The 27,369-nt window shown below is 45.2% G+C and overlaps 1 protein-coding gene across 10 annotated transcripts in view; it reads right to left on the reverse strand.

Annotated features, from left to right (window-relative positions):
• The window catches only part of TLN2 (talin 2), a 495,231-nt gene that overhangs the window by 91,726 nt on the left and 376,136 nt on the right, over positions 1-27,369 (reverse strand). For all 10 annotated transcript variants that reach the window (XM_024997998.2, XM_024998001.2, XM_024997999.2 and 7 more), the window contains 9 exons: positions 23,638-23,846; positions 22,636-22,755; positions 21,432-21,629; positions 20,252-20,391; positions 12,569-12,662; positions 11,542-11,631; positions 7,635-7,757; positions 6,169-6,312; positions 4,299-4,460 (listed from right to left, as the gene is read on the reverse strand). In XM_024997998.2, the coding sequence (XP_024853766.1) occupies positions 4,299-4,460; positions 6,169-6,312; positions 7,635-7,757; positions 11,542-11,631; positions 12,569-12,662; positions 20,252-20,391; positions 21,432-21,629; positions 22,636-22,755; positions 23,638-23,846 (1,280 nt within the window). The remainder of the gene's footprint in view (positions 1-4,298; positions 4,461-6,168; positions 6,313-7,634; positions 7,758-11,541; positions 11,632-12,568; positions 12,663-20,251; positions 20,392-21,431; positions 21,630-22,635; positions 22,756-23,637; positions 23,847-27,369) is intronic.

Here is a 27,369-nt window from a genome sequence, read left to right on the forward strand (position 1 = left end):
CTCTCCTCCCATCCTCTTCTTTACTTTCGACAACGCCCTCAGTCTATTAGGAAGGCAGATTTCTGATCATGTCACCAACCCTCAGGTGAACTTATGAAAAATGTCAAGATGATTACCCCAGGTTAATTCCAAGGAATGGTTTTTCTAATTGTGCAGTTTCATCAACTGCACCAACAGGATGATGAAAATATTTTTTTTTTTTTGAGCATGGGCCCTAAAATCATAAATCATGTGGCCCACTGCAGGTCAAGGGCGGGACCCTGAATAGCACGGACTGTGGACTAGGATGCCAAGCTCCAATCTGGCACCGTTGTTCATTTTCAAGAGGGAAAAGCACCGAGCGTCAGAAAGGATGGTTTGTTTACATGGAGAGTTATTTCACTTCTGAATGTGGCTTCCCCTCTGGGGATGGCTGAGACACCCCAGTAAACTGAATACTTAGATCTGGCTACAGGTAAATTTTAGGCAGGCATGACAGTTTTCATAGAGACATTCCACATCACATAATGACTAGCACCCCAGCCATAACAACATAAAGGTAAATCCACTGAGCCAAATGCGCAGGCCCCACCAGGAGAAGGGCACTCTTTATCCTGGGCCCGCAACTCTGAATTTTCTTATTTAGCAAAATCTCACAGAGATGTGGGAGAAATCATTTCTGCGTGTGCAATAGAATCAAGGCTTCATGGATTTCAAGGATTAGAAGGGATCTTGCTGCTGCTGCTTAGTCGCTTCAGTTGTGCCCGACTCTGTGTGACCCCATGGACTGTAGCCCACCAGGATCCTCTGTCCATGGAATTCTCTAGGCAAGAGTACTGGAGTGGGTTGCCATGCCCTCCTCCAGGGGATCTTCCCAACTCAGGGATTGAACTGGGGTCTCCTGCATTGCAGGCAGATTCTTCACTGCTCAGCCACCAGGGAAGCCCCAGAAGGGATCTTAAAGATCACTTTAAGATCTTTAAAAAGCTCCAATGTTCCAGGTGACAAAACTAACACCTAGGAAGTGACATGCGAGGCTAAGCTCATGCCTCAAACCAGAATCCAAGACCCCTGGCTCCCTTCCCTCCTACTGACCTTAGAAAAGGCAATAAGAAAAGGCATAAGAAGCCCAAGAGGTTTTTTTTCCTCCCTCCTTTTTATCTCAAGAAACCCACTTTACCAATTCAAACAAAAGGATGATCAAGAAAGCATACTTACAGCCGAGTTTAAACTGGTTAGTGAGAGCTGGACCTGGTATCTTTTGGACGCCCTGGAAGTGCTTCATGGCAAAACCCTGAGCTTCAGCTCTGCTGTGAAACGCAAGGCTGAGCTCCGGCTTCTCAGAGCAACAGAAGCCGTTGTTGCACAACTTCTACTTGGCATCCAAACCTGAGTGACTGCACATTTAAAATAACATTCCATTCCCCACATCTGATTTGAGGCTAGGTAAGAAGCTGATGAAAGGGAGAAGCCGGCACGGGTGCATGTGGGGACGAGCAGGTAGATGGCACCCGTGGTTAGGGGTCCGTGTGCTTCCAACTTGGCCGGCATCGAGAGCAGGGCCTGGTCAGAAGGAGGGTGCACACATTTATTCTTTCTGAGCCATGCTTTGGGATTGCAAAGAATGCCATCAGTAGAGATTTATGATTCCTGGAGGCAGACATTCTAATGGGCGCTGATAACCCACTGTGATGTAATCTGCTCCCTGCTCTCCAATGCCCCTCCGGGGAGGGGGACGTTCCCCTCTTTCTTCAGGACTAGAAAGGTGTGGCGCTTAGGCATATCCTTGTGATTTAAAGGGAAAAATAAGGTTGACTAAGAAGTACAGAACTTAGAGCAAAATGCAGCCTTGATGGCAGCCATTTCAAGCATTTAGGGAATTAAATATTTATTTGTTCTGCTATTTGGCAAAATTCTTAACCATTCCTTAACTCAGGAGATCTATTCGATATGTAGTATGGTATCGGAGAAGGCGATGGCACCCCACTCCAGTACTCTTGCCTGGAAAATCCCATGGATGGAGGAGCCATGGATGGTGGGCTGCAGTCCATGGGGTCGAAAAGAGTCTGACATGATTGAGCGACTTCACTTTCACTTTTCACTTTCATGCTTTGGAGAAGGAAATGGCAACCCACACCAGTGTTCTTGCCTGGAGAATCCCAGGGACGGGGGAGCCTGGTGGGCTGCCATCTATGGGGTCGCACAGAGTCGGACACGACTGAAGCGACTTAGCAGGAGCAGCAGCAGCATGCTGCACTGAAAGGAACTTCACCATTTTTCTATTAGTAAATTAAAAACAAAGTTTATTGTCTTCAGCAAAGCCTGCCCCCTGATGGGAATTGAAAAGCCAAGCTCACTTCAGCAAGCTGAGGGGTGAGTGGGTCATTTCTATGTCTCCTGCGCTGCTACGGATCCCTGGAGTACTGGCGGGGGAGGAGGCCTCCATCTACCCCAGTTACAGCATCCTGCATGCACAGGCCTAGCTTTCAGGCCATCCAAGAGATCATTGGCTATAGGGAGCTACAAAGAGGGCTTGCCACTGTGAGGAGAATCTGAAAAGGAGATGAGATCTTAAAGGAGACAGGTTAGGACTGAAAACCAAGGAATGGGGCAGGAAAGAAAGGTTTCCCAGAATTTGTAAAGAAGAGTTTCTTACCTTTTCCCCTCCTTGGCCCATCTAAATACAGCCTGTTTTATGACAATCAAAATGATCGTAAAATGGTCAAGTTTAACTAAAGTTAGTAAATTACATGGCAATGAACTATGATGTCATTACTTTTCAATTCTACTGCTGTCTTCCACCCCTGCATCTCCCCAAACTTGCACACAAGCACTCTAAACACACCCAGGGATTTCTTCCCAGGCTGGTGAGAGGGGTTAGTCTCTCCACGGTATATACTCTGCAGGCCAAGATCGAGAGCGGGTTTGGAAAGAGCAGGGGATCTGGGTTTGAATTCCAATCCACTCCTTACTGGCTGAGTCACCCCAGGAAAGTTACATAACTTCCTGTAAAGATGGGGATGATAAGCACAGGGTGGTTGGTTGTGTGGCCTGAATGAGAGATCTATACAAAATATGGAACAGGCCTTGCTCAAATTAAATATTAAAAAATGTAAGTTTTCTTCATTTCTAATATCGTGGATCATGATGGTCATTAAAGTGAGCTGCCACCAGGATCCGGAGGGCACCTGGGCGTGAACTTTATTTATTCATCTTCAGTCGATCTTGAGGTGCCTTTTACTTTTTTAAAAGGCTGTTTAAACAGCTGCACAATCTCTCCTTGGCTTCTGCTTGGCCCAGCCTGTTGACTAATTTCTCCACAAGATTAAATTGGCTTTGTGGATAGAGGAGTCTGGTGGGCTAGAGTTCATAGGGTCTCGGAGTCGGACACAACTGAATCGACTTGGCATGCAGGCACAGTGCAGGAATGACGTGTGTGGTATCATATCCTCTGGAGGGAATGGGTGGTAGGGAAGCCCCGCTCCTCCAGGACTTGCCCAGCAACAAAGCAGCTCACCTCACCTCCATGACCGTGAAAACCCTTCAGTAAAGTCAAGCCCTCTGACACCCCTCCCTCCAGCAGGTCTGGTTTGCACAGAACTGGCAGCTTGCCTCTCTGACAGTCTCCTCTGGAAGCTCTTAGCCTGGGGTCAACTGTCTAGACGGCGGTTGTCTTCCCACCTGGTCAGCTGCTTGCTCTCTGCTTAGTGTCCCACGTCGGGCAGGCCAGGTTTACAGTCTGATTGCCCAGATACAAACACTACAGCCCAGCTACTGCAAGTGCCTCCTCACAGGGCACCCTGCCCTGCCACTCCCACCCCCGCACCTGTTTATGACCTCGATCACAAAGATGAACTTGTTATCAACACGGGATATTGTATTTTAAGAAGTTGATGCTCCATTGAAAACATTTAAACAACTATAAATGGAAGAGATATCATAGGCTAGAATAGATTAAAAAAAAAAAGACGAAAGAGATTTTCCCAGCAATTCCCCATTCCCTTCTTCTTCCACCTTATCTCTTAGTCCAGAGATATGTAACCATGGTAGGGCGCCTCAAAACTGTCCCCCTCCCAAACACATAGCTCACCCCTCCCTACACACTATGCAGAAGGTTCGTAGACACCAAGGCTGTTGGTTTTTCCTAATAACTATGTCCATCATCAATGAACTCCTCCTCAGTGACTGAAATCACGAGAACAAACGAGAAGTTGCCCCTCACTAGAAGCAAGTCTAGGAGCCGAGCTTCATTGCCATCTCGCTCTCTCACCTGCAGCAGGTGTTACAAAGATTCCTGAGGTCTTAGCTCAGTGACTTACCTTTATGGTCTTCACCAGGTTGGCGGTGCTGTTGGCGACCTCCTTGGCGGACTGGACAAAGTGCCTCTTGGCCACGGGGTTGCCCGTCTTGGATGAGGCGATTCGGCAGGCGTTGCACAGGGCTGAGGTGTGCTTGGCGACAATCGTGGCAGCAGACAAAACCTACAAAGCAGGGACTGCGTTGGGGGCACCCTGTGCTTCAGTGCAGAGGGGGTCAGTTCAAAAGACGGCCACCCTGGTCCCCAGCCCTGGATTCCCCCAACTCACACGTCTAGGGCTGCTGTAACTAAAACCCATGTCTCTAGCTCTGCTACCCCCAGAGTCCCACCAAGAAAGGGGAGGGCGAGAATTATTAAGGTAGAAAGAAGAAACAAAGAAAGAGAAAGCTGGCGCTGCTGTGGTGATGGGAGAGGGCTGGGCTCCAGGTGGTCTTAGAGGAGAGGCTGTCAGTATGCTTTGTAACCACTAGCCAGGAGGGATATAGCCCAGGGCCTAGGCTGGGGTAACCCAACAGAAATACAGTGCATACCACATACCTATTTTTAAAATTTCTAGTAGCCACATTAAAATAAGTACAGAAACAAGGGAAGTTATTTTAAATAACATATTTAAACCTCAGATATCCAAAATATTTCATTTCACCATGTAATCCATTTAAGAAGATTAAACTTTCATAATCCTTTATCATACTAAGTCTTTGAAATCGGTCTGTATTTTATACTCACAGCCTATCATGGTTTGGACCAGTTACATTTCAAGTGCTTAACAGTCACGTGCAGCTGATGTCACCCCCACCCCCAGGCGGGCTGTGGGCACCTTATGAAGGGGTCTGGCTCAAGAATTTTGCAGGCTCCAGCTCAACTGCTTTTCTGAATCTGCATGATCCACTTTGCCGAGGCTTGTAACACTCTTTGGCCTTAACTGGACAGGTGAGGCATCTCAGGTACACTGATGCTTGTTTGGGGTCCCGGTGGTCCCTGTATTATCTCCTTTACTGGGGTCCTTCTCTTGCCTCAAGGATACTGGTCCCAGGGTCAAGCATGGACGAGCCCCTCATGAGCTGCCTCTGCTGGCCCATATAGGCCACTCTTGTTCCTTATAGTACATACTGCTGGAATTACTGGGCTTACCAGGTGGTGCTAATGGTAAAGCACCTGCCTGCCAATGCAGGAGACATGAGAGAGGCAGGTTCGATTCCTGGGTCAGGAAGATCCCCTGGAGGAGGGCACAGGTCGCACAGAGTCAGATAAGACTGAAGCGACTTAGCACAGTGGAATTACTGAACCTGATCCATGCCACTTGGGTATCAGAAGTATCATGGAAAGTCGCAAATTCTGTCTAGTTCTCAAATGTCTCTATGGCTCTTTCTGCACTGCAGGTTCTGACCCAGCTTTGGGGCCTGGGTCAGCACCACTATTTCCAGGAAGCGACCCTGACAGCCCCTCAGAGAAACCATTGACAATCCTGGCATGGTTATCATACCCCAATCACTCCAGCTTCCAAATTTTATCCAATAGTAAGAGTTAAGGGGGTAGGGGATTGGGTCTTACTCATGGTGACCCTCAGTGCTGAGCACAGAACCAGTAATCCATGTATCTCCCCTGAACTGATGAATGGAATTGTGAGCCTCCTGATGAATCTCGCTGTGATTACACCACTGTGACTGCCTTCCAGCACTCCATTTCAAAGCACCTACCTGTATTCACCTTCATCATATTTTGCAATAATCCTCTAAGTCATTATCTGGCTGGCCTTGCAAGCTCTGAAAAAACAGTAATCTTCATTCTTCCAGTCTCCTAGCACCCACCTCCAAGAGCTCAAGGATGCACAGACTTCACATTCCTCACCCCCTTCCCCTGCCCAAGGTTACCTGTGACGGGCTGCTGCCGGGATCCACCAGGTTCTGGCACGCCATCTGGATAGCCTGGTTGGCCCTGGCAAACTGGATGGGATCCACAAGGCCCTGGTGGCCTGCCTGGCTGTTTGGATCAGAGACGCCGACCAGGTAAGCAGCCTGGGAGGGAGGAAGAAGGCCACAGCTCAGGCTCTCTGTGCACCTAGATAAGCCTGTGGGGGATTGTGGTCCCACAGTGTACATGCAGCAGTCATTCTCAGGTACTCCCAGTGCAAGGTGGTCAGAGTCATCTCATCAATAAGCGTTTAGGGGTAGACAAGCCGATGCTCGCTTGGGCCAGGGAAGTGCCAGCAGGAGTCTGCTATGGGCTCTGGGGAACAAAGTCTCCTTATTCTTAAGAGAGCTTTGAGAAGCTCTTCCAGGGGAACATGGTCAAGGATGCATGTACCCCTGAGTGCTCTGGCAGCCACTTTATGACTCTGAGGAGGCCCAGGCTCAGCATGAAGCTTACTCTTTAGCTGGCAGATGGGAGAGGGAAAAAAACCAAGTGGGTGTAGACTGATGGCATGGAATTGCTGGGTAAGCCAACCCTGGAACCTGCCCTACATGAGGGCTTCTCATCTCATAGTCTAATGTATCCTTGGTGTTTTGGCCAATTTTTTCAAACAGTAAGTAAGAATGAGTAAGATGGTTCAGGGAAACAAAATAAAGGTAATATTTAGTCTCCAACAGGACAAGAGGGTAGAAGAGAAGGTCTTTTCTTCAAACGCTTTGAGTGTGTTAGCCAAATAACAAGGAAGAGATGAATCTGTGAGGGGGCATTTTAACCTCAGCTCATTTCCCCTGAGATGTGAGGGGCAGAATAGGAGGGAGGCAATTTCACCCCCCAAACTAGAGATGTTTTTCTTTGGTTCAATAACATCTTCCAGGCTTGAGGTAACGTCAGATGATAAATCCTTCAAGGTAAATGCTGACATTTTTGAAAGTTCAGTGATATGAGCCCAGTAATTATTGGAAATGCACAGGACCTTCAAAGACGAGCCAGGAACATGCCTGATCACGTCTCTGAGTGATGGCATCTAATTTTTTTTCCCTCTGATTCTAAAAAAGAGCATGACTAAGATTTTTGCAACTCTAAAGCCTCAGAGGGAATTTGAATTATGTAGTACACATCTTCCCCCCACCCCAAACAACTTACCTGTAACTATGACCTTAAAAAAATTTTTTTTTAAAAAAGCTGGCCTCTGAACCCTTATGTTGGCTTTATAGTACTCAGTGTCCTCTCCAGTTTGGTCTCTTCCTGGGGGTAACTGGCTGATATTTTGCCTAAATGCTCAGGAAGCAAAAGAGCCACCATGGTTTCCATGGTTTAAGTGGTGGTGGTCAGAGTTGGAGCTGAAGCCCCCTGTGCCTCCCTCGTGGACCAGGCACGGGATGGGCTGGAAGGCCTACATCATGGGGCATGGGGACCAGTCCCTTACCTGGGCTGCAGCCTCCGTCAGCCCACAGAGAGCCTTGGACGCAATCCCCACACACTCCCCAAAGGCAGGGAGGTCCCCGGTTTTGGCATTCTGCGAAATCCCTGCCATCGATTCTCCCAGAACCTGCAAAACACATCACCAGTGATACTGTGACCAGGATTCCTTCAGACCATGAGGTAAAGGGGCTACCCTTCCAATTTGAATACTCAAGGACATTTTATTTATAATATTTGCATTATTCTCCTTTATTTGCAGTAAGAAGAGATTCAAGATAATTATATCGCTTCTATCTCATTAAAGAGAAATACATAATGAAAGTATGAAGCTTTCATCTAAAAGTTATCTATATCTCAAGGAGGTACAGTTAATATACGCCAATCACTAAAGTAAAATCTATACAGGGCACCCTATGGGCAAATGGTCTAAATTGACCATCACACAAAATCACATATATCTGCCGAGCTGTAGATGAAGACACACCCAGAAAGTAGAAAACACACCCGTCCCTTCATTTATTTATTGACAGTAAAATCTAAATATATCTTTAAGGAGTGTACATGTAAAGAGGAAGATAGTCTGAAACTAAGGCTAAAATAATTTTTAAGGCTAAATTCTTAAAGTATTTCCCTTTCCTTTGAAAATCATTGGTATATTCTCTTTTCAGAGGTCTTGAAAATAATAGTCAAAAGGGATTTTAGTATTCAGAATACAACCCAGGGAGGTCAAGCACCCTGTACAAGGGGAGACAGAAGGTCACGGGGGCAGAGGTAGGGTGTCTGCCCCATATCTGGGGCTGTGTCTTCTACAGTCTCCTCATGTCCCAGGAAGGCAGGGGTTACTTTCCAGGGTCACAGATGGTAGAACTGAAGGACGTGCAAGGGACGCTTTAGAGAGACTATCAAATTCATGTCTAGAACACAACACAGAGCTCTTTGTCAAGATGCCATCTTGGATGGGCAAAGAGAGAAATTCCCTAAAGTTGCCTAGATACACAAAATAATCCAGTTTACATAAGGACTTGCAAAGCAGTTAGTGGGTATTTTTATGTACGGTATTTTCCTTTCCTTCTCCCTGCATCCCTCTTTAAGAAGAACAGTTTCTTTGGATCTAAGTGTGGGAAACACGTGCAGCCTCCGTTTAGACAATCCACAGTACCATAAAGGATGCTGGACAAAGCAAACTCTAGTCTTAGCCTAACTTGAATAAGACTTCCTGACACCACCAATACAGCTGCCTCTCCAAGCAGAAGAGCCCAAGCCATTCTCATTGTAGGCTTGTTGTTGTTCAGTCGCTATGACAGGTTGGGCTCTTTTGCAACTCCATGGACTGTAGCCCACCAGGCTCCTCTGTCCAGGGGATTTTCCAGGCAAGAACACTGGAGTGGGTTACCATTTCCTTCTCCAGGGGATCTTCCTAACCCAGAGGTTGAACCCGCATCTTCTGCATTGGCAGGCAAGCTCTTTACCACTGAGCTACTAGGGGAGCCCTGCTGTCTCCCCAAAGCTAATGTAAACGTGATGTAAGCTAACGAGCAGGAACACTCAATGTATAAAGCCATAAGGCAACTGCTCAATATCCATTCAGCTGACTTGCATTTCATTTCACCTGGTTCTGAGACGTTCTCAAAAACACTGGTGTATATGCAGAATACATCATGAGAAATGCTAGACTGGAAGAAACACAAGCTGGAATCAAGATTGCCAGGAGAAATATCAATAACCTCAGATATGCAGATGAAACCACCCTTATGGCAGAAAGTGAAGAGGAACTCAAAAGCCACTTGATGAAAGTGAAAGTGGAGAGTGAAAAAGTTGGCTTAAAGCTCAACATTCAGAAAACGAAGCTCATGGCATCCGGTCCCACCACATCATGGGAAATAGATGGGGAAACAGTGGAAACAGTGTCAGACTTTATTTTTCTGGGCTCCAAAATCACTACAGATGGTGACTGCAGCCATGAAATTAAAAGACGCTTACTTCTTGGAAGGAAAGTTATGACCAACCTAGATAGCATATTCAAAAGCAGAGACATTACTTTGCCAACAAAGGTTCGTCTAGTCAAGGCTATGGTTTTTCCAGTGGTCATGTATGGATGTGAGAGTTGGACTGTGAAGAAGGCTGAGCGCCGAAGAATTGATGCTTTTGAACTGTGGTGTTGGAGAAGACTCTTGAGAGTCCTTGGACTGCTAGGAGATCCAACCAGTCCATTCTGAAGGAGATGAGCCCTGGGATTTCTTTGGAAGGAATGATGCTAAAGCTGAAACTCCAATACTTTGGCCACCTCATGCGAAGAGTTGACTCATTGGAAAAGACTCTGATGCTGGGAGGGTTTTGGGGCAGGATGAGAAGGGGACGACAGAGGATGAGATGGCTGGATGGCATCACTGACTCGATGGACGTGAGTCTCAGTGAACTCCGGGAGTTGGTGATGGACAGGGAGGCCTGGCATGCTGCGATTCATGGGGTTGCAAAGAGTCGGACACGACTGAGCGACTGATCGGATCTGATCTGATCACCAAAGGTCAGTGTTTCTCAACCTTTTAAAGTATTATTATTACTGCTCTGCTAAGAAGTCTTTTTAGACTACCCTCCCTCCAATTGCCACCCATATTAAATTAAATACTAAGAAATCAGAATCTGTTGAGCAAGGTTAAGATTTGGAGAAGGGAGGATATAAACCATTGTATTATCTTAGATATTTTCACTGCTTGCACCCCCAAAACCCCCACAAGTTTTCATATCCCTTTTTTTGGTCAAATTCCATAATATTTTATTTATTTATTTTTTTATTAGGTAAAATTCATGGTTAATATTTTTCTTTTTTTATTTTCAAAGTAATTTATTTATTTATTATTATTTTTTTACTTTACTATATTGTATTGGTTTTGCCATACATCAACATGCATCTGCCATGGGTGCACACGTGTTCCCCATCCTGAACCCCCCTCCCACCTCCCTCCCCGTACCATCCCTCTGGGTCATCCCGGTGCACCAGCCCCAAGCTTCCTGTATCCTGCATTGAACCTGGACTGGCGCTTTGTTTCTTATATGATATTATACATGTTTTAATGCCATTCTCCCAAATCATCCTCCCCCTCCCTCTCCCACAGAGTCCAAAAGACTGTTCTATACATCCGTGTCTCTTTGGCTGTCTTGCATACAGGGTTGTCGTTACCATCTTTCTAAATTCCATATACATGCGGTAGTATATTATATTGGTGTTTTTCTTTCTGGCTTACTTCACTCTGTATAATAGGCTCCAGTTTCATCCACCTCATTAGAACTGATTCAAATACATTCTTTTTAATGGCAGAATAATACTCCATTGTGTATATGTACCACAGCTTTCTTATCCATTCGTCTGCTGATGGACATCTAGGTTGCTTCCATGTCCTGGCTATTATAAACAGTGCTGTGATGAACATTGGGGTACACGTCTCTTTCAATTCATGCCCCTTGAGGACACATGCCATAAATGGATGGTAACAGGAACACACAGGAGAGTCTCACATACGGTCACTGATAGGCTTTCCCCAGCATGCCGTCCCAGGTGATGGACATGCATGCTTAGATTCACAATAAAACTCATCCCTGAGAGGGTATAAGTAGTGGTTCTCAGAGTGTGGCTCCTGGACCACATGGCCAGACCTGGGAACTGGTCAGAAATGCACAATCTTGCCCATTTTGGGATGTACTGAATCAGAAACTTAGGGGTATGGGTGTGGCCTAGCAATCTGTGTTCAACAAGACCCCCAGGTGATTGCAATGCATGGCTAGGTTTGAGAAACACCTGGGCAAAGGCACCACAAGCCTTTTAAGACATGGGCACCCCCAGGCCTGCGCACACAAAGCACGTCCCGATTCCTTCCCACAGTGGGGAGGGATGCTAACAGCACAGTCAGGCTCACCTTGGAGTTTTCCATCACACTCTCGATGCAGTCAAAGTACGAGAGGTCACTGACAGGTTCATTGGGATTGTCCAACATCCCCTTGACAGTCTACAAAGGAGAACATGACTTAAAAAGCAAGCAAGCCTTAGAACAAGGGAAACAACAAAAAATACCAATTATCAATCTCTCTGGCACACACAGCATTCTGATCACAATCGCTCATTGCACACATTCCTGGGAGGAATTTCAGCTGCACCAATGGCCTGATCAGCAACCTGGGTCTCAGTCAGGCCCTTCAGAAGGTGCAATTAATTCTCCCCTCCACCCCTAGCCCACCCTCTCTCACATGGTAAGTGTTCCTATTTCAGAAAACTAAAGGTACGTAGGGTACGACCAAGCCACACCCATTGAGATAAACAATACAACCTGAATTGGTTAAGACTGCTTTATGGACAGGTGGGCACACTGATTTTAGTTTTACTCACATATACTCTATGGGCATAAATAAATTTTCCATGAAAAATAAACCCTAAGTATGAATACAAATTGATTAGCACCCACCCTGTGTTCTGGGCCACCAGGGGCCTCATGGCCACCTTCATAGTAATAAGTGTTACTCTTGGGTTTTCTCTAATGCATCCTCTACATGCTACAAAATCAAATGTACAGGAAGACCATTTTTACTCAAAAAGTACTTTATCCTAGCTTCTCAGCCCTAGAAAAATCACTCTCAAACTTTTTAGGTAGAAATTACTTATTCTCAGCCTCCATTCAATACCAGAGGCCTCTTCCTGTTTGAAATAAAGACTCTCTTAAAAAAACAACTCTTAGAGGAAATACGGAGGCAGGGGTGATAACCTCACCAAATCTAATTTTTCTTGAATTCCATCCCACGAGATGGATGGAATTCAAGATTAGAACTTTGGCCCCAAAAGTTTCCTAGGAAAGATAAAAGGCAAGAAGAAAGGAGAAGAACCTGACCCTGGAGGGAAAGGACAGACAGACACATGCTCTTAAATCCTCAGCAGCCTTTCCAGGGACGCACCTCGAGTTCCCGCAGGGCGTTATCACATTCCTTCTGGCCAGGAGCTTGTTGCGTGCACAGCGTGATGAGCTGGTTGATGCTCTCAGTCACAGCTCTGAGACAGAAACGGGAAGAGTGTTTTGGGTTGTGTTTTGCAAAGATCAACAGAAATTTACCCAATGATGTTTTGTGGGTTTGACAGGAATACAATTAATTCACTATAAAGGCTGCAGTCCCCGTGAGAGCTCTTTCACAAGGTTCTAAACCAAAAATAAACCAGTCAGTGAAGAGAGAATGAGAATCCACACCTTGCTTCTCATTATTTATTCACTGATTTACCCTTAAAAGTACAAATAGGTCTCTTAAGAAAAGTGTGGCTATATACTCACAAGAAAGAAGTCACAACCAAGTTGCAAATCGCAAAGAGCTCCTGTTAACACTGAAGTCAGTATCCTTCACTAGCAGCCCATCAGGAATAGGATGATCTCAGCCAGGCTATTTTGGACAGCCTTTATGTAGTTTGGACTATTCTGTATATTTTAAAATAGTCACACTGTAAACTGTGCCTTATGATTTTAAAACCTCTTCTTTCCTTTCATTTCTACATGATTGACCAATTCCTAGAAGCTATACCAAAATTATTCCTTAAAAGAGCTATTTTCTTTGTTAACATTAATAGGAACCAGAGATTCTTAGATGATTTTATATGTGTTTCTATTCTTCTAAGAACTTAAGACACGGCCCAGATTTTTTTCTTCATTGGCAAGGGTTCTCCCCTTCCTGGGCAGTCACTGTTTAGGTTAAGCCATGGATATATTTTAGAAAGGCATGGTCCTTTCTGAGTTAATTCCTTTAATAAGGTGTGAAATATGGATCCAGATTTTAATGAGGGGGGGATATATGGAGATCTAATTATTCCATTACTTTTTTGATCCAAATTTTAATGGGGGGAGAATATCAGTTCAGTTCAGTCGCTCAGTCGTGTCCGACTCTTTGCGACCCCCATGAATCGCAGCACGCCAGGCCTCCCTGTCCATCACCAACTCCCGGAGTTCACCCAAACTCATGTCCATCGAGTCGGTGATGCCATCCAGCCATCTCATCCTCTGTCGTCCCCTTCTCCTCCTGCCCCCAATCCCTCCCAGCATCAGGGTCTTTTCCAATGAGTCAACTCTTCGCATGAGGTGGCCAAAGTACTGGAGTTTCAGCTTTAGCATCAGTCCTTCCAAAGAACACCCAGGACTGATCTCCTTTAGAATGGACTGGCTGGGGGGGATTATGGAGGTCTAATTATTCCATTACCTTTTAAAATGCCATCCTTCCTGATATGAATTGCTTTTGTAACTTTGTGGACAATCAGTTGACCATATTTGTGTGGGTCTACTTCTGGATTCTATTCTATTCCATTGAACTGTGTGTCTAACATTGTTTGGATTACTACACCTTTACACTAGGTCTTAAAATTGAATATAGTATGCTTGTTTTTATAAACGAAAGAAAGAGAGAGAGAGAGAGATGAGATAATTCCCTAAGGAGATGTTACAATAAGGTGCAAAAATAAGACTTAAACCCATGCTTATTTGACTCCAGTGCCAGATCCAAAACCATTTTTCCGCAGGGTGATAACTGGTCTGTACCTTTGGCAGGACCCTGAATGCTATTCAGTCGGTAACCACTGCAGCTAACGGGCAACTTAAACAAAATAAAAATAGGATGTACATTGCTGCTCATCAGTAACACTGTCTAATATAAAAATGCCTCATTTTATTAGTTAAATTGGCTTTGCAGCTTCCCACAGAATATCAAATTAGATGGAAAATGATGTTGCCAATGTACGAAGGCAATCAGCTTAATTATTTGATGAGGAGCTACTGCTTTGAATTTTAAATTTAGCAAGAATGATGGGAAGAAGAAAAACATTCCTCAACTCAAGAAAGAATCCTCAAATAGTTTCTGTTAGATTGATTCATTTAAAAAAAACAAAAAAGATCGATTCATTTATTTGGGGAAAAGTGCTTAACTATGTGTCATGGGGGAAGCACTGTGTCTTCCAGGTGCAAAGCAAGACAAAGACAAGTGACATAGCAGGACAGTCTCTAGTTGGGACCACCTTTGGAGGGTGCAGTTCATGACGTATTCATTGGAAGGGGCCCCCAAAGAGTCCAACACCGTGTTCTGTGTGGCAGCCCTCGAGACACATTTTAGAGTGGGCAGGCTAGATGTTTCAACATAGCAAAGGGTGCAAAATGACCCTAACTAGGATGACACAATCATTTGGGGAATATTTCCACATATCACACACGCTTTCCATTTAGCTTCTTCAATGTTTCCCATTTATCTACATTAAAAAAGTGTGGTCTCTATATAAAGATATTTCCATTAGAAACTAAGTATTCATGGGAATTCCCTGGTGGTTCAGCGGTTAGGATTCAGTACTTTCACTGCTGCGGGCCCAGGTTCCACAGTTGGTCAGGGAACTAAGATCCCATAAGCCTCATGGTGCAGCCAAAAAAACCCCCCAAAACAAAGACACACTATTATGTATAAAATAGGTAACTAACAAGAACCAACTGTATAGCACAGGGAATCCAAAAAAGAGGGCTCTATGTATACATATGGCTGATTCATTTTATTGTACAGCAGAAACTGACACAGCAGTGTAAAGCAATTATACTCCAATAATAATAATAATAATAATAAACCAAGCGTTTACAATTGGTGAATTCAGAGACTGTGTAGCTATTCATTGGCCTATTTCAAATATTTTTTAGAAGTAAAAAATTTCTAATAAAAACTTGGGGCAAAAAAAAATCCAAAAACCCAACAGACTAAGGATTTGTGGTCGGATAATCCATAACAGTGCCAGCATGGCACTGCTTGTCTGAATGAGTCACTTGGTAATACTGATCCATGACTGAAAAGCATTATATAGGTATCATTTATCCTCATAACTCATTTTAGAGTGTGAATTGCATAGCTAAATAAAAAACGTACAGAGGCAATTGGTTATGTAGATCTGACAATTGGAAATAGTATTTTTATGGTTCAAACTATAAAACATATTCATAAGAGCAAAGGATTAGAGAAAACCCAAACACGCAACAATAAAGGAATGATGAAACATACAGTCTACAACATAATTCTGGAGATTATTCCTTGTATCACAGAATATTCATGATATACAACTAAGTTGGATATACAACTAAGTTAATGTTAGAAAAGAATATATAAATATATATAAAGAATATATAAACGTGTAAACCATATGAGCCAATACCAAAATGTTAAGTGATTTTACAATATTATTTTTTAAATTTATTATTACTATTGCTTGCCATTTATCGGCTTGCAGATCTAGTTCCCTGACCAGGGATTGAACCTGGGCCACAGTAGTGAGAGTGCCACGTCCTAAGCACTAGACCACCAGGGAATCCCCAAACAATATTACTTTAAAGCAAAGATTTTAGTAAATTGACTAAAACACTATGAACCAACCAACTCACATCATTATAAAAATATGGCCAAAATTAGTTGCATGCTCCCTCTGCTACGTGTAAATCCCATTAGGCTTGAATTGTAGTTATTTTTATTTTCCCCAGTTTTTTTGGTAAAGATCAAAGCTATACAAATTCATTTTAAAAATACAAAAAATTAAATAACCATAATTTCATCATCTAGAGATAGCGTTTTCTTATAATTCATTCTTTATCTAAGCATATGTAGCTACTCTCTGTCTTTAAACAATTGGAATCTACAACCTTAGATGTAAGAGGCTTTCTAACCTATAGCCAGTTAGTGTTCAGAGATACTAAACTGATTCAGACAGGAGTTTGTGAGCTCTGGAAGGAAACGGTTTATAGATAGGGAACTGGGGCAGAGGTGAGAGAAGAAAATCAGTCAATTTGTGCTCATGATGATCTATTAAGCATCCAATAGCGAGCCTGGAGGGAATAAAGCAACTTCAGACAATTCCCATCCTTAAAGGAGGATATGCTTAGGAAAGCAGCAAAGAGCAAACCAAAATTTAACCTTTGGTATTCCCTGGGTCCTACCATCACAGGCATGGGGAGTAAAAAAATAATACAGTTTAAAGCTCTCTAGGAAAGCAAGATGCCAGCAATCCTGTTGGAGAGGCAAGATAATGAACAGATAAGACATGAAGGTGCACCAAAGGAAGCAGTGATGGGGGTGTGACATCAGACAGAACTGGCGGGACACAGGCAGGACTCGCTGGGAGTGAAAGAAAATTAAAGCCTTGACCACAGGTGTGGGCTCTGCCTGTTAGGGAGAGCCAGACAGGGGCCACAGCAATTGTAAAGTCGGGGCTCAGCAAGATCCCAATTTGGATAATGGGAACAGAACATTGTAGAGGAGACTAAGAGACAGAAGGCCCAGTGTACACTTTTCTACTTTATAGCATGGAATTGCTATTTGGTGGGTCATCCTTTTTCACCATCTCTGGAGCCAGAAAGATGCCTGCCTGGCAGGAACCTCAAGGCAAAGGGCAGCATGGGGAGAGGCACCTCCTGCAAGGCCCTAGGGAGCCCTGGGAAACCGGAAAGCAGCAGAACACCTGGCTTAGGACGGTCCTGCTGCTGCCGGCAGTGGGCGTCAAGTCTTCAGCTCCCAAGAGTCCTTTCGAGCAGGGAGACTGTAGGCTGAGAAGCAGCTTGGGGGTGCTTGGAGGTAGAACACTCTTTTTTTTTTGCCACTGCAAATTGGCTTTTCAGTTCCTTGACTAAGTTTAGGGAGCATCAAACCAGCCCCAAGTCACAGAAAAAGCTGATAAACAATTACAAGAGTCTCTGGCCCACCCAACTGGCCAGAAAAGAGCCGGAGCCAAGCAGTTACACGGGAAGAAGAACAACAAGCCAGACACTCCACAGAAAATGACTTCCTCCCCACGAGGCATCAAAAACCAAGGGACCAGTTTGTACCAGGGCTCAAATGCAGAATGATGAGCAAAGCAAAAAGCACACATACTCTACTGCTCTCCCAGAAGTAAACCTTTTTTTTTTTTTTTTTCTAAAGCAGGAAGAATCATGGTGACTAGAAAGAACAAAGAAAGGGTTCAAGTCTGCTGACATAGGAGCAGGGTGGAGCTGAGTTGGTCCAGGTGTGGGTCCCTACAGTGGCATGTCTGGGGTCTTTGGACATCCACAGGGACAGGGAGGGTACCGCTGTCTTGAGAATAGGGAGGCCAGTGGGACTGCACATGAGGACAATAACCATCAGATTCCTGCTACCCAGCTCCAAAGGTGCTTATACACAGGACTTTTGTGAGGCCCAGAGAGGATGGCGGCCGTATGCCCTGGATGTGCCTGTCCTGACTGGACCGGGGCTGTCCTTTCTTACTCACAGTGTGTGCCCAGCACTGGGCCCATATCAGGCATGCAACAAAAATCGGTTTAATGAACAGATGAAGTAACAAGAGAATGAATGATTGCACCCCATGGGCAGAGCTTTACCCCAAAGAGGAGCTGGCCTGACTCACTCAGGCAAGCTCCCACTGGGAAAATACCCCAGGGAGCCAAGCTTGCCAAGAAGCCAAGGAGAATAGGCCAGCAACTTCCTGCAGCAGTTCCAACCCAAGACTATCAATTCACGTGATGATTTTTGAGTGCTTACTTGGCTGTGGAACCATCAGGCTGGGAATTCTCCCTATCAACTGCTGAAAGCCAGGACAGACAGGGCAACGGAAGCTTTCTCACCTCACCTCCAGGGCCCTTCCTCAATGTAACCACCAGGGGGCATGCAGACACTCACAGAGCAAGGACACCAGCAATAAGCTCTCAGGTCCTGGAGTCCTTTCTTTAAGGGGCTTTCAAAACGCCCATTTATACTCTCCTTTCCTTCTCACAATTTATGAGAGACGTCAACACGCCTCTGAGTTGGAAACTGTAATTTTGAAAAGGGGCAAAAAATTGAAGATAACAAAAAACAACTGAGTTCAGGTACCTGGAAACATTCGCTGCTTTATACAAAGGCTGTTCTTGAAAAAAAAAAGTGATTAAGAGGGTTTTATATCAGAAATAGCTGCTCAATAGAGAGGACATCACCGTTCCTCCTCATCCCCACCCTGAGCTCAGGAGGGCATGCACCTGCTGGAACAATCACAAGCAAAGCACAAGATGGAGGTGGGGAGATGTGAGTATGTATCCCATCACCTAGTGGCTCTCGCTGTTGTTTGAAGGTAAAGTATCTTTGGGCCTCCCAGGGGGCACTAGTGGTAAAGAACCCACCTGCAGATCCCCTGAAGGAGGGCATGGCAAACCACTCCAGTATTCTTGCCTGGAGAATGCCACGGACGGAGGAGCCTGGAGGGCTACAGTCCCCAGGGTTGCAAAGTGTTGGACATGACTAAAGGAACTTAGCACTCAAAGTATGTTGATGAGAATGAATGAAGAAATTCAAAAGTTTTCAAGGGAGTTGCTCTGAAATTATCTAAGTCCCCCCATAAAAAATAATACTGCAAACAAAGAGGAGGCCAGAGACAGGTATTAACCAGTGGTACCAAGATACCTTGTCTATTGGGAATGGAACAGAGCTCAAGGGTGATGTGGGCTATACACATTCCTGTTTTGTGAATGGGAAAGTTAAGACGGGTTGAGTGGTCTGACCAAAGTAACCTACTTAGTCAAGCAATGAAGTCTGTATTAGAATTTAGGACTCCTGATTCTGACAACTTAAAAAAAGCCAGGAGAGATAAAGACATTGGAAAACAAATAAGCAAACAAAATCAAATTTTAAAAATTTTAAGTAGAATTCAAGCCATGCTTTTTAAAAATCACTCATCTGCATATTTTGAAAATGTTTCCAAATAGGCTGCAAATCCTAACGGTCCTGCATTTAATCTTTCACTGCTGCTAGTTTTCCGATAAAGTGAGACTAAGTAAGGCTAAGAAAACAGGCCTGCACCACCACAGAATTACAGAACACCCTACCCCCTTGGTTCAGGAATATGAATGTGGGATTACCAATATAAAATCTTCCTTAGCTATCACTGCAGTTTCTCCAGATACCAGCATTCAATCACTAGTCACTGAACTAAATTGCCAGAGTGGACGTGGAGCAGAAATTAATATCATATTACCTACTTCCTTGGGTGAAAACAACAGCAAAGAAGGACATTCACATCATCCCAAGTTCAGATTCATGTTTTAATATATTCCCCCAATTTACTCTCATCATCACCCCATCCATCCTGACTTTGAGCCCTTCTGCATGTGACAAAGTGACCATGTTTAAATCTAGCTAATTAACATGGGTGCCAGGCTCATAGTAGTAAACACACAAGAAATGTTGAATGGCTAGTTGAGCATCTTTTTTTTTTTTTTTTTAAACTTTTCAGCATCTTCTGATTTCTTTTTAAAGAACATATGGTACTTTCATAATCTGAATGATATTAGCACTACTTAAAAAAAATCTAAGCCACCATATTTATAAATCAATGGAGGCTTCAGTCTAAACAAGTCCTCCTGAAAAGGCTTTAAGAGGAGACAGAAGGCATCTTTAGTGGAGAATGCGCATGCAAATGAGCCCATTTAATAAGATACCAGCATCTATGTCACTCTCGCTTCCAACTCTGAGAACAGAAGGTTAGCACCACTTCTTCACTCAGCAAAAGCAGCAGGATGTCAGGCGGACCTCGCAAACACTGATGTTATTTAACCAACATGAAAGCCCATTTTGTTCCACACTTACCTTGCAGCTGCAGCCAGGAGATTTTTCGCATTGGGGGCTCCTGGGTCTACAGAGAGAGATTTGGCAGCTAACAATAGCTTGCTGGAGGCCATGGAGATATTCTTGAGGTTCCCTATGAGTTGGATCTGGTCTTCTTTTGTCTGGAAGGGGAAAAGGAGCTAAAGTAATTAGGGGCTGCCCATTTCTCCTAAGCAGCATTCAGAGCTAGGAGCAGTACCCTGAAATGGAAGGAGGTTATCTGTACAGATGGCATGAAGCCCAATTAGTCTGCAGACGCCTAGTGTGTCGAGACTCTGCCTGGTATCTACTGTTTCCCAAACGGATTCCCAGACCGAGATGCACACAGAGGCACAGAAATCCATTCCCAAGTGGGTCAGCCAAGAACTATGCTGTATCACAAATGTGGGTATTAATGGGGGGTGTGGGGTGGGGAGTGAGTAAGAGCGTAAACAGACCAGACCACAGTTCAGCATCTTGCTCAACAGTGCTGGAGATGTCCAGGGGCTGGTGCATCCCAGCCTGGCACATACCACCATCACGGCCTGGACACTGAGAGCTGACTGCATCCCAAAGGCTTCTGACTCTGCAAATAATACATTGCTCACCTGGCTTCCCAACCGAGAAACAGCCCTTTGTATATAACAGAGTAAGAAGCATGCTGGGTCCCACTTTGAGGGAGTTCAAAGCAAATAAATAGCTCAGTGAGCTCACCCCAGACCAGTCATCCTCCCTTGTTCCAAAGTAGGGGTTTATCTGTTCATCTGAAGGAGGTAATTTTGAATCACTTGATACTCAGGGTTAGACACAACCTTTTCAAATGGACTCACCAAACCTGAAATAACATGAGTTTTTATAGTACCATACTACATTTGAAGTATAGGATGCAGGGCTCTCCTCCTTCTCTCCTCTGCCCTCCTTTCAAACAGTATAAGATGATGAGTTCTGTTGGAGGATCATGGCAGAAGTTATCAGTCATCTTCATCTCACACATAAGCTAATAGCGTCTTTGGGAATGCCATTCCTGTAAGCTCACGAAGCTCTCTGAGCAGCAAAGATGATGTAAAGCCGTGGACTGTTCACAGTTTCCCAGCTCCTATTTGCCGCTTAGCCTCGGGGGCCGACAGTCCACCAGAGGCGAGAGGCAAGGGTCAGCTCCACTCGGCAACCCCCTCCCCCTTACCTGCGCCTGGCCTGCCATCTCAATGCCAGCATCGAGGAACTCATCGAAGTCATCACTGAACTTCCCGGAGGCTGCGGCCAGCTCTCCACTCTGGCCCCGGGTGGCGTGGACCACATCCCCCGCAGACTGGTTCAGATCGGCGGCTGCTTGGTTCAGTTCACTCTGGGCTTCCTGGAAGGGCTTTGTGCTTGGCGGTAACTGTGGGAAGAGAGGGCACAATTGCAGAAGTTTTACTGAGTGTAGGAGGAATGGTGGACGCTGCAGAGGGAAGACAGACTCTCCAGGATGCATTTCTGAATCGTTTAGGTGAAAAGGCTCTGTGTGGCCTGAGCCCACATTACGTTTGACCTTCAAAAAATATACCCATTCACTTAAATTTGTTGAACACTTACTCAGTGCTAGACAGAGTGGATCTAAAAATAGCAAGGACGGCTTTCCACAGGGCTTCTGGTCTCCTAAGCCGCACAGCCAAGATTCATACCTGGACAACCTGACTCTGGGATCTGCTTTCTGAATCCATGCTCTATCTTGGCATTCTCAGATGGAAACTTGCAAAGTTTTAGCTTTCTGGTACTAAAAGGCAGATGCTATTAATCTTTAAATCCTATTTTTCCAAACTAATAGTCACCAATTTTATTCATCAGTTGGTCTCTGCTAACAATATAGCTTTCCCTCAGAAGTGCCACTAGCAGAACTGTAACTGTTGGTAAAAAGTTCTAGAGAGTTAAGCTAGATTATATGAGTCACACCACACCCACTGTCTGCATACCTGGCTATGTGCAGGCACACAGCAGAGAAGAAACAGAGATGAAGAAGGCCAAGTCCCCCCAAAGGGGGTTTACAAAAAAAGAAGGGAACAAGCTCCACCGTGAAATTCCACAGACCACTCACTCTTTCAGTGAGTCCTGATGAGAGGTCAGATGATCCAAACCCCTCCCCGTCAACAGCCTGCCCCATTCTTGGCTCACAGGGATAACCCAAGATCGAAGGGCAACGTGGGCTCAAGGAAAAAGTAAATTTTAGATGCTCTACCTGGGAATTCGGCTGATTGGAAAGCAAAACAAGGAAAAGGCAAATAGGCACGAAAACCAACCCCTAAGGGAAGGTGAGCTACTCAAAGGGTCCCTGGAGGGGAGAAGACCCCACCTGCACCTGAGGTGAGCCCAGGGCCCCAGGTACCCCTTCCCGAGCCAAAACCTCTCACCGAGTCCACCAGCAGCTTCTTGCTTGACTCCCCAATGCTCTTCAAGGCCACATCCACATCCTTCTGCCCAGGGAGACAGTTCACACAGTTATTCAATGAGTGAGAAACGGCTTTGGCCACCTGAATACACAGAGGGAGAAAAGCCCCATCAGAAAGCAGCTTCCAGGGCAAACAGACTTGCACATGTGTTGCGAGTGGGCAGAGCTAAGCAAGACGGAAATGACCCGCCAGCATCTACCTGACACTGTTTACCATTGCATCAGGGCATTTAGGCCTCTCAGTGGCGTGAACATCCTGTGTCTTGGCACCAGCTGTGACACAGTGACAAAGCACGCTCTACCTGCTCCGGAGGCCAGGCCAAGTCCTGACTGTGACTCAGATACAGCCCTCCAATATTCTGTCAGGTTCCAAAACAAAGATGGCCAGTACCAAGAGGAAGAGAAACAGTTCCCTGCTAGGGAGTCCTGCAGAGGGCCTGAGGTAGAAGGAGGCCCCGAGCTCTTTGGATCACTGTTAGGCAGGCCTGTGATGAATTTCTGCTCAGTGACCCTCTGGTGCCATCACCTCCACACCTCACCCAGCTCAAGGGCTGGAGGGGCGCTCTGAGTTCTTCCAGACCAGCTTGGAGTTTGCCCACACGCTGCCTTTAAAGGAGGTTGTGAGGCTCTCCGTCCGTACTCTCTGGGAAGACTCATCTGAAGAGGCACTAGAGAGAGTTTAAAGTGTTGAGTTTCTAAACCAAGTGTATCTACCTCACCTCCCAGGCCAGGAAGAGGGATACATGTAAGTACACTAGGGCCCAAGACAAGCTTGCTGTGTCCAGACCCTTCAAGTTCCAAGCACAGGTCTCAACAAAACCCCTGTACTTTCTGTTGACTGAATTAAGAAGATCTCACGTTATGGGGGCTACCAGGCAAAGCTTCTGAAAGTGCTCATTACTGGGTGACAGCCTGTCAACATGTCACGGCGATGGTGACCTTAGCTGCCAGTTCTGGGCCTCACCTGCGCTAGTCTCTGCTGACTCTCGGCGTCTCCGGGTGCAATCAGGGCCTGTTTGGCCTCCTGGATGAGCATGGCCGAGCCCTCCATCACGTCCCGGGCAGAATCCAACATGGCGCGCGCAGCCGCCGGGTCACTCGTGGATGCAGCCACGCCCCGGGCAGCCTGGGCCAGCGTTTTCAGAGCTTGGGCCGTCTCTCGAGCAGCCACCCCTGGGGATTTAAAAGAAAAAAAGGCCCACCAGACTTTCTATTAGGTTTTATCCAAAAGCCATCCTTTTACTTGGGAGTAAATCTCTAGGTCCTTCTAAAGAGAAGAGAATCCTCAGACAGTGCCTGGTACAGGTAAGCTCCAAATTGCTTTCTATAAAATTTGAATTGATATGCTTCTCAAAGAAGTAGCCCATGCCACTGGCTCTGGGCTGCTCCAAGAGGGATGTTACAACAAATGCCACACTAAAATCTATTTCCTTCTGCTTCTGTCTGTCCTTAGACCTCAAATGCCAAGTGCACAGGATCCAACTCACAGATAAATCATTCTAATTCACTTTTCTTTCCAGTCATTTCTATCAGGGCATAACCCACATACAACAAAGTGAACAAGTCTCCCAGAACGTACAAATGTGTATACCCACGTACCTGGCATCCAGATGCAGACGGAACATTTCCATCACCTGTACTCCTTCCCAGTTAATAGACTCTCACACCAGAAGTAATCCCTATTCTAGTTTTTATCACCTTAGCCTAGTTTTACCTGCTCTTAAACTCCATGTTTATTGAACCACACAGTAGGTGTTCTTTTGTGTTTAGTTTCTTTCTCTGACCGTAACGCTGTGAGATTTACCCATGCTGTTACACACAGCAGGCCATTTCTTTTCCTTGCTGTGTAATATTCCATTATAGGAACACAGCAACATCTGCTTATCCATTCTTGCTGGACATTTGGGGACTGTTTCCCGTGTGGATTATTGTGAATAAAACTACCAGAAAAATTCTCATAGCAGCATTTAGGTAGACAAATGGAAGTGATTCTAGCAGATTTAAACCTAGGAGCTGAATTCCTGGGCCACAGAGTAAGTGTGTATTTAGCTTTGGTGGACACTACAAAACTTCTTCAGAATGTTTTTGACATTTTACACTCCACCAGCACTATATGAGAGTTCAGTTACTCTGCATCGTGGACCAAACTTGCTATTGCTAGATTTTTTTTAGCCAACTCTGATGAGTGTTCAGCTGCATCTCACTGAGATTTTTCTTTTTTGGGGGGGGAGGGGGCCGGGTGGGGCAGGTGGCACTGTTCGACATGTGGGATCTTAGTTCCCTAACCACAGATTGAATTCATATCTCCTGCAGTCCACAGTCTTAAAGTCTTAACTACTGGACCACCAGGCAAGTTCCTTACTGAGGTTTAATTCTTCTGCCCCCAGTGAGCAGTGATGTTGGACACTTTTCTCAGTGGCTGTTTGGATATCCTCTTTTGTGAAGTGCCTGCTCATCTTTAAATTTACTTCTAAAGATGATGGGATTTGGTGATAATCTGTAAATATAACCAATTCTTAAAAAATGATAGGACTTCCCTGGTGGCACAGTGGATAAGAATCTGCCTGTCAGTGCAGGGGACACAGGTTTCCCTGGTCTGTGAAGATTCCACATGCCTCGGAGAAACAGTCTGGAGCCACAACTACTGAAGCCCACACCCTCAGAGTCTGTGCTCTGCAACAAGAGAAGCCACCACAAGGAGTATGCACACTGCCACGAAGAGTAGCCTCCGCTCACTGCAACCAGCAAAAGCCCGCAAGTAGCAACAAAGCACAACCAAAAACAAATCAATTAAAAAAACTTTAAAAACTGTAGCACCACCTCTCATAGAAAGGAGAGGTGCCACCCTACATGACACCTAGTACTTGGCACACCCAAGAAAAGGATGAAGACTGGAAATGCCAAAGCATGTGACAAAAGGCTCCTAGAACCTGGGGAACTGCAGAATATCCAGCCTCAAAGCTTGTCTCATGAAACCATTTCAGATGAGGACCAGCGCTGCAAAGCTTCTTATCTGTGGACACACTTGAGATCTGAGGTTTCTTACATCTCAGATGTGTAAGAAAGGGGTCAGACCCTGCTCAGTGCTCTCTGGGACACAGAACCATGAGGGATTCTTGTCAGAACCCACAACATCCGCATGAAAAATTCAGATCATCTTCTCTTTCACCACAGGCTTCGGGTATGGGCCAAAGGCCTCATGTACAGGCTTCGGCTGGGTGGCCTCCGGGCACCACTGAGCGTGGCCTTTACTGCCGCTGATTCAGCTGAGTGGGCACAGATGCAGCAGGTGATCCTTGCCTTACTGGGGACGAGGTGACCTAATACAATAAAGAGTGTGAAAGGCCCCGGACCCATAAATCAACCTCACAGTGCTGCAGGCTGGCTCATCTGTAAATATTTAGGAAGCCACACAGCTGGGACATAACTCTACAATCTAATCAAGAAAAATCACAAAGCTGCCAATCTACCCTTTATCACCTGGCACTTCTGAGCATAGCATGTGAAATGAATGCATGTTTTTTAAAAATGTTTTTTATGGAAGAGGAGAAAACATAAAGATAAATAAAGCCAAGGTGAAGCAGACAGACACGCCGAGCAGAAGTCTGCATTTTATGCTGAAGTTGCTGGCACAGGTTGGAAGGACATCCTTGCTCAGAAGGGCCCCAGGGTGGTTAAGACCTTGTCCAGCTCTGGGGCTGGTGAGCTGCGTGGGCTAAACTCCTGCCACCTTTTCCCTATGGGCCTTGGTTTCCCACAGGTTGTAGGAGAGGATGAGACCGCATCTTTGACCAAAGAAAATTCAACACAGTGATTTCTTAGACCTCGCCTCTTGACTTCCTACAGCGACTCTTGAATTTATCTGAGTTGTATGATTTTGGAAGAATAAAACATTTATCACATCCAATTAGAAAAGTCATGATCATGCAAAAATCATTCACCAAAAACCTTTTATAGACTCAGACAGTTTTTCTAAAAGGCAGAAACCAGGAGAGTGGAATTCCAAAAGCTGAGGCATATGCACCCTATGTGTTTTCTGCTGAGGACTCACTATGAAATCTCTAGGCACATCAAGAATCCTCTCTGGAAGGATCAGGTTTTGGAGAAAGCAGAAGCCACACCAACAAATGGATGAAAGAGGACCACCAGATGCCAGGAAGCCCAATAAACATCGAAGTCTGTACATGGCTGAATTTATGGCAACGTTCTCAATAGTGATGTTGGTTATCATCAGCGTCATGTGTCCAAGCAATCACCACTCCCCCCCTGCCCCAAATTATTCCTGTAGTCAAGGGTGCAACATACCCCAAACTGCCAGTGGGAAACACTGAAGCAGACAACTATTTCAATAACCACAATCCTTGGAAGACACAGATTACGTTCACAGTATTCCTGCCAGCTACTTCTCAAAATACTGGGTTGGCCAAAAAGTTCATTTGGCTTTTTCCATAAGCTGGAAGTGAAAAACCCGTATGAACTTTTTGACAAACCCAATATATTCAGCAACAGAGCTTAAGGAGACACATTAATAATATGAAATACAGGGGAATTCTTTATCAAATCATCAATCCTGATCAGAATTCATGTAGATTGTGGGTAGACAGCATTAGATCACATATCAAACTCACAAGGTAAAGACCATGTATGCATACTCGTAGCTGATTCATGCTACTGTAAGCAGAAACTAAGACATTAT

Source organism: Bos taurus, chromosome 10 (genome assembly GCF_002263795.3).
Source record: "Bos taurus isolate L1 Dominette 01449 registration number 42190680 breed Hereford chromosome 10, ARS-UCD2.0, whole genome shotgun sequence".
Classification (NCBI taxonomy): domain Eukaryota; kingdom Metazoa; phylum Chordata; class Mammalia; order Artiodactyla; family Bovidae; genus Bos; species Bos taurus.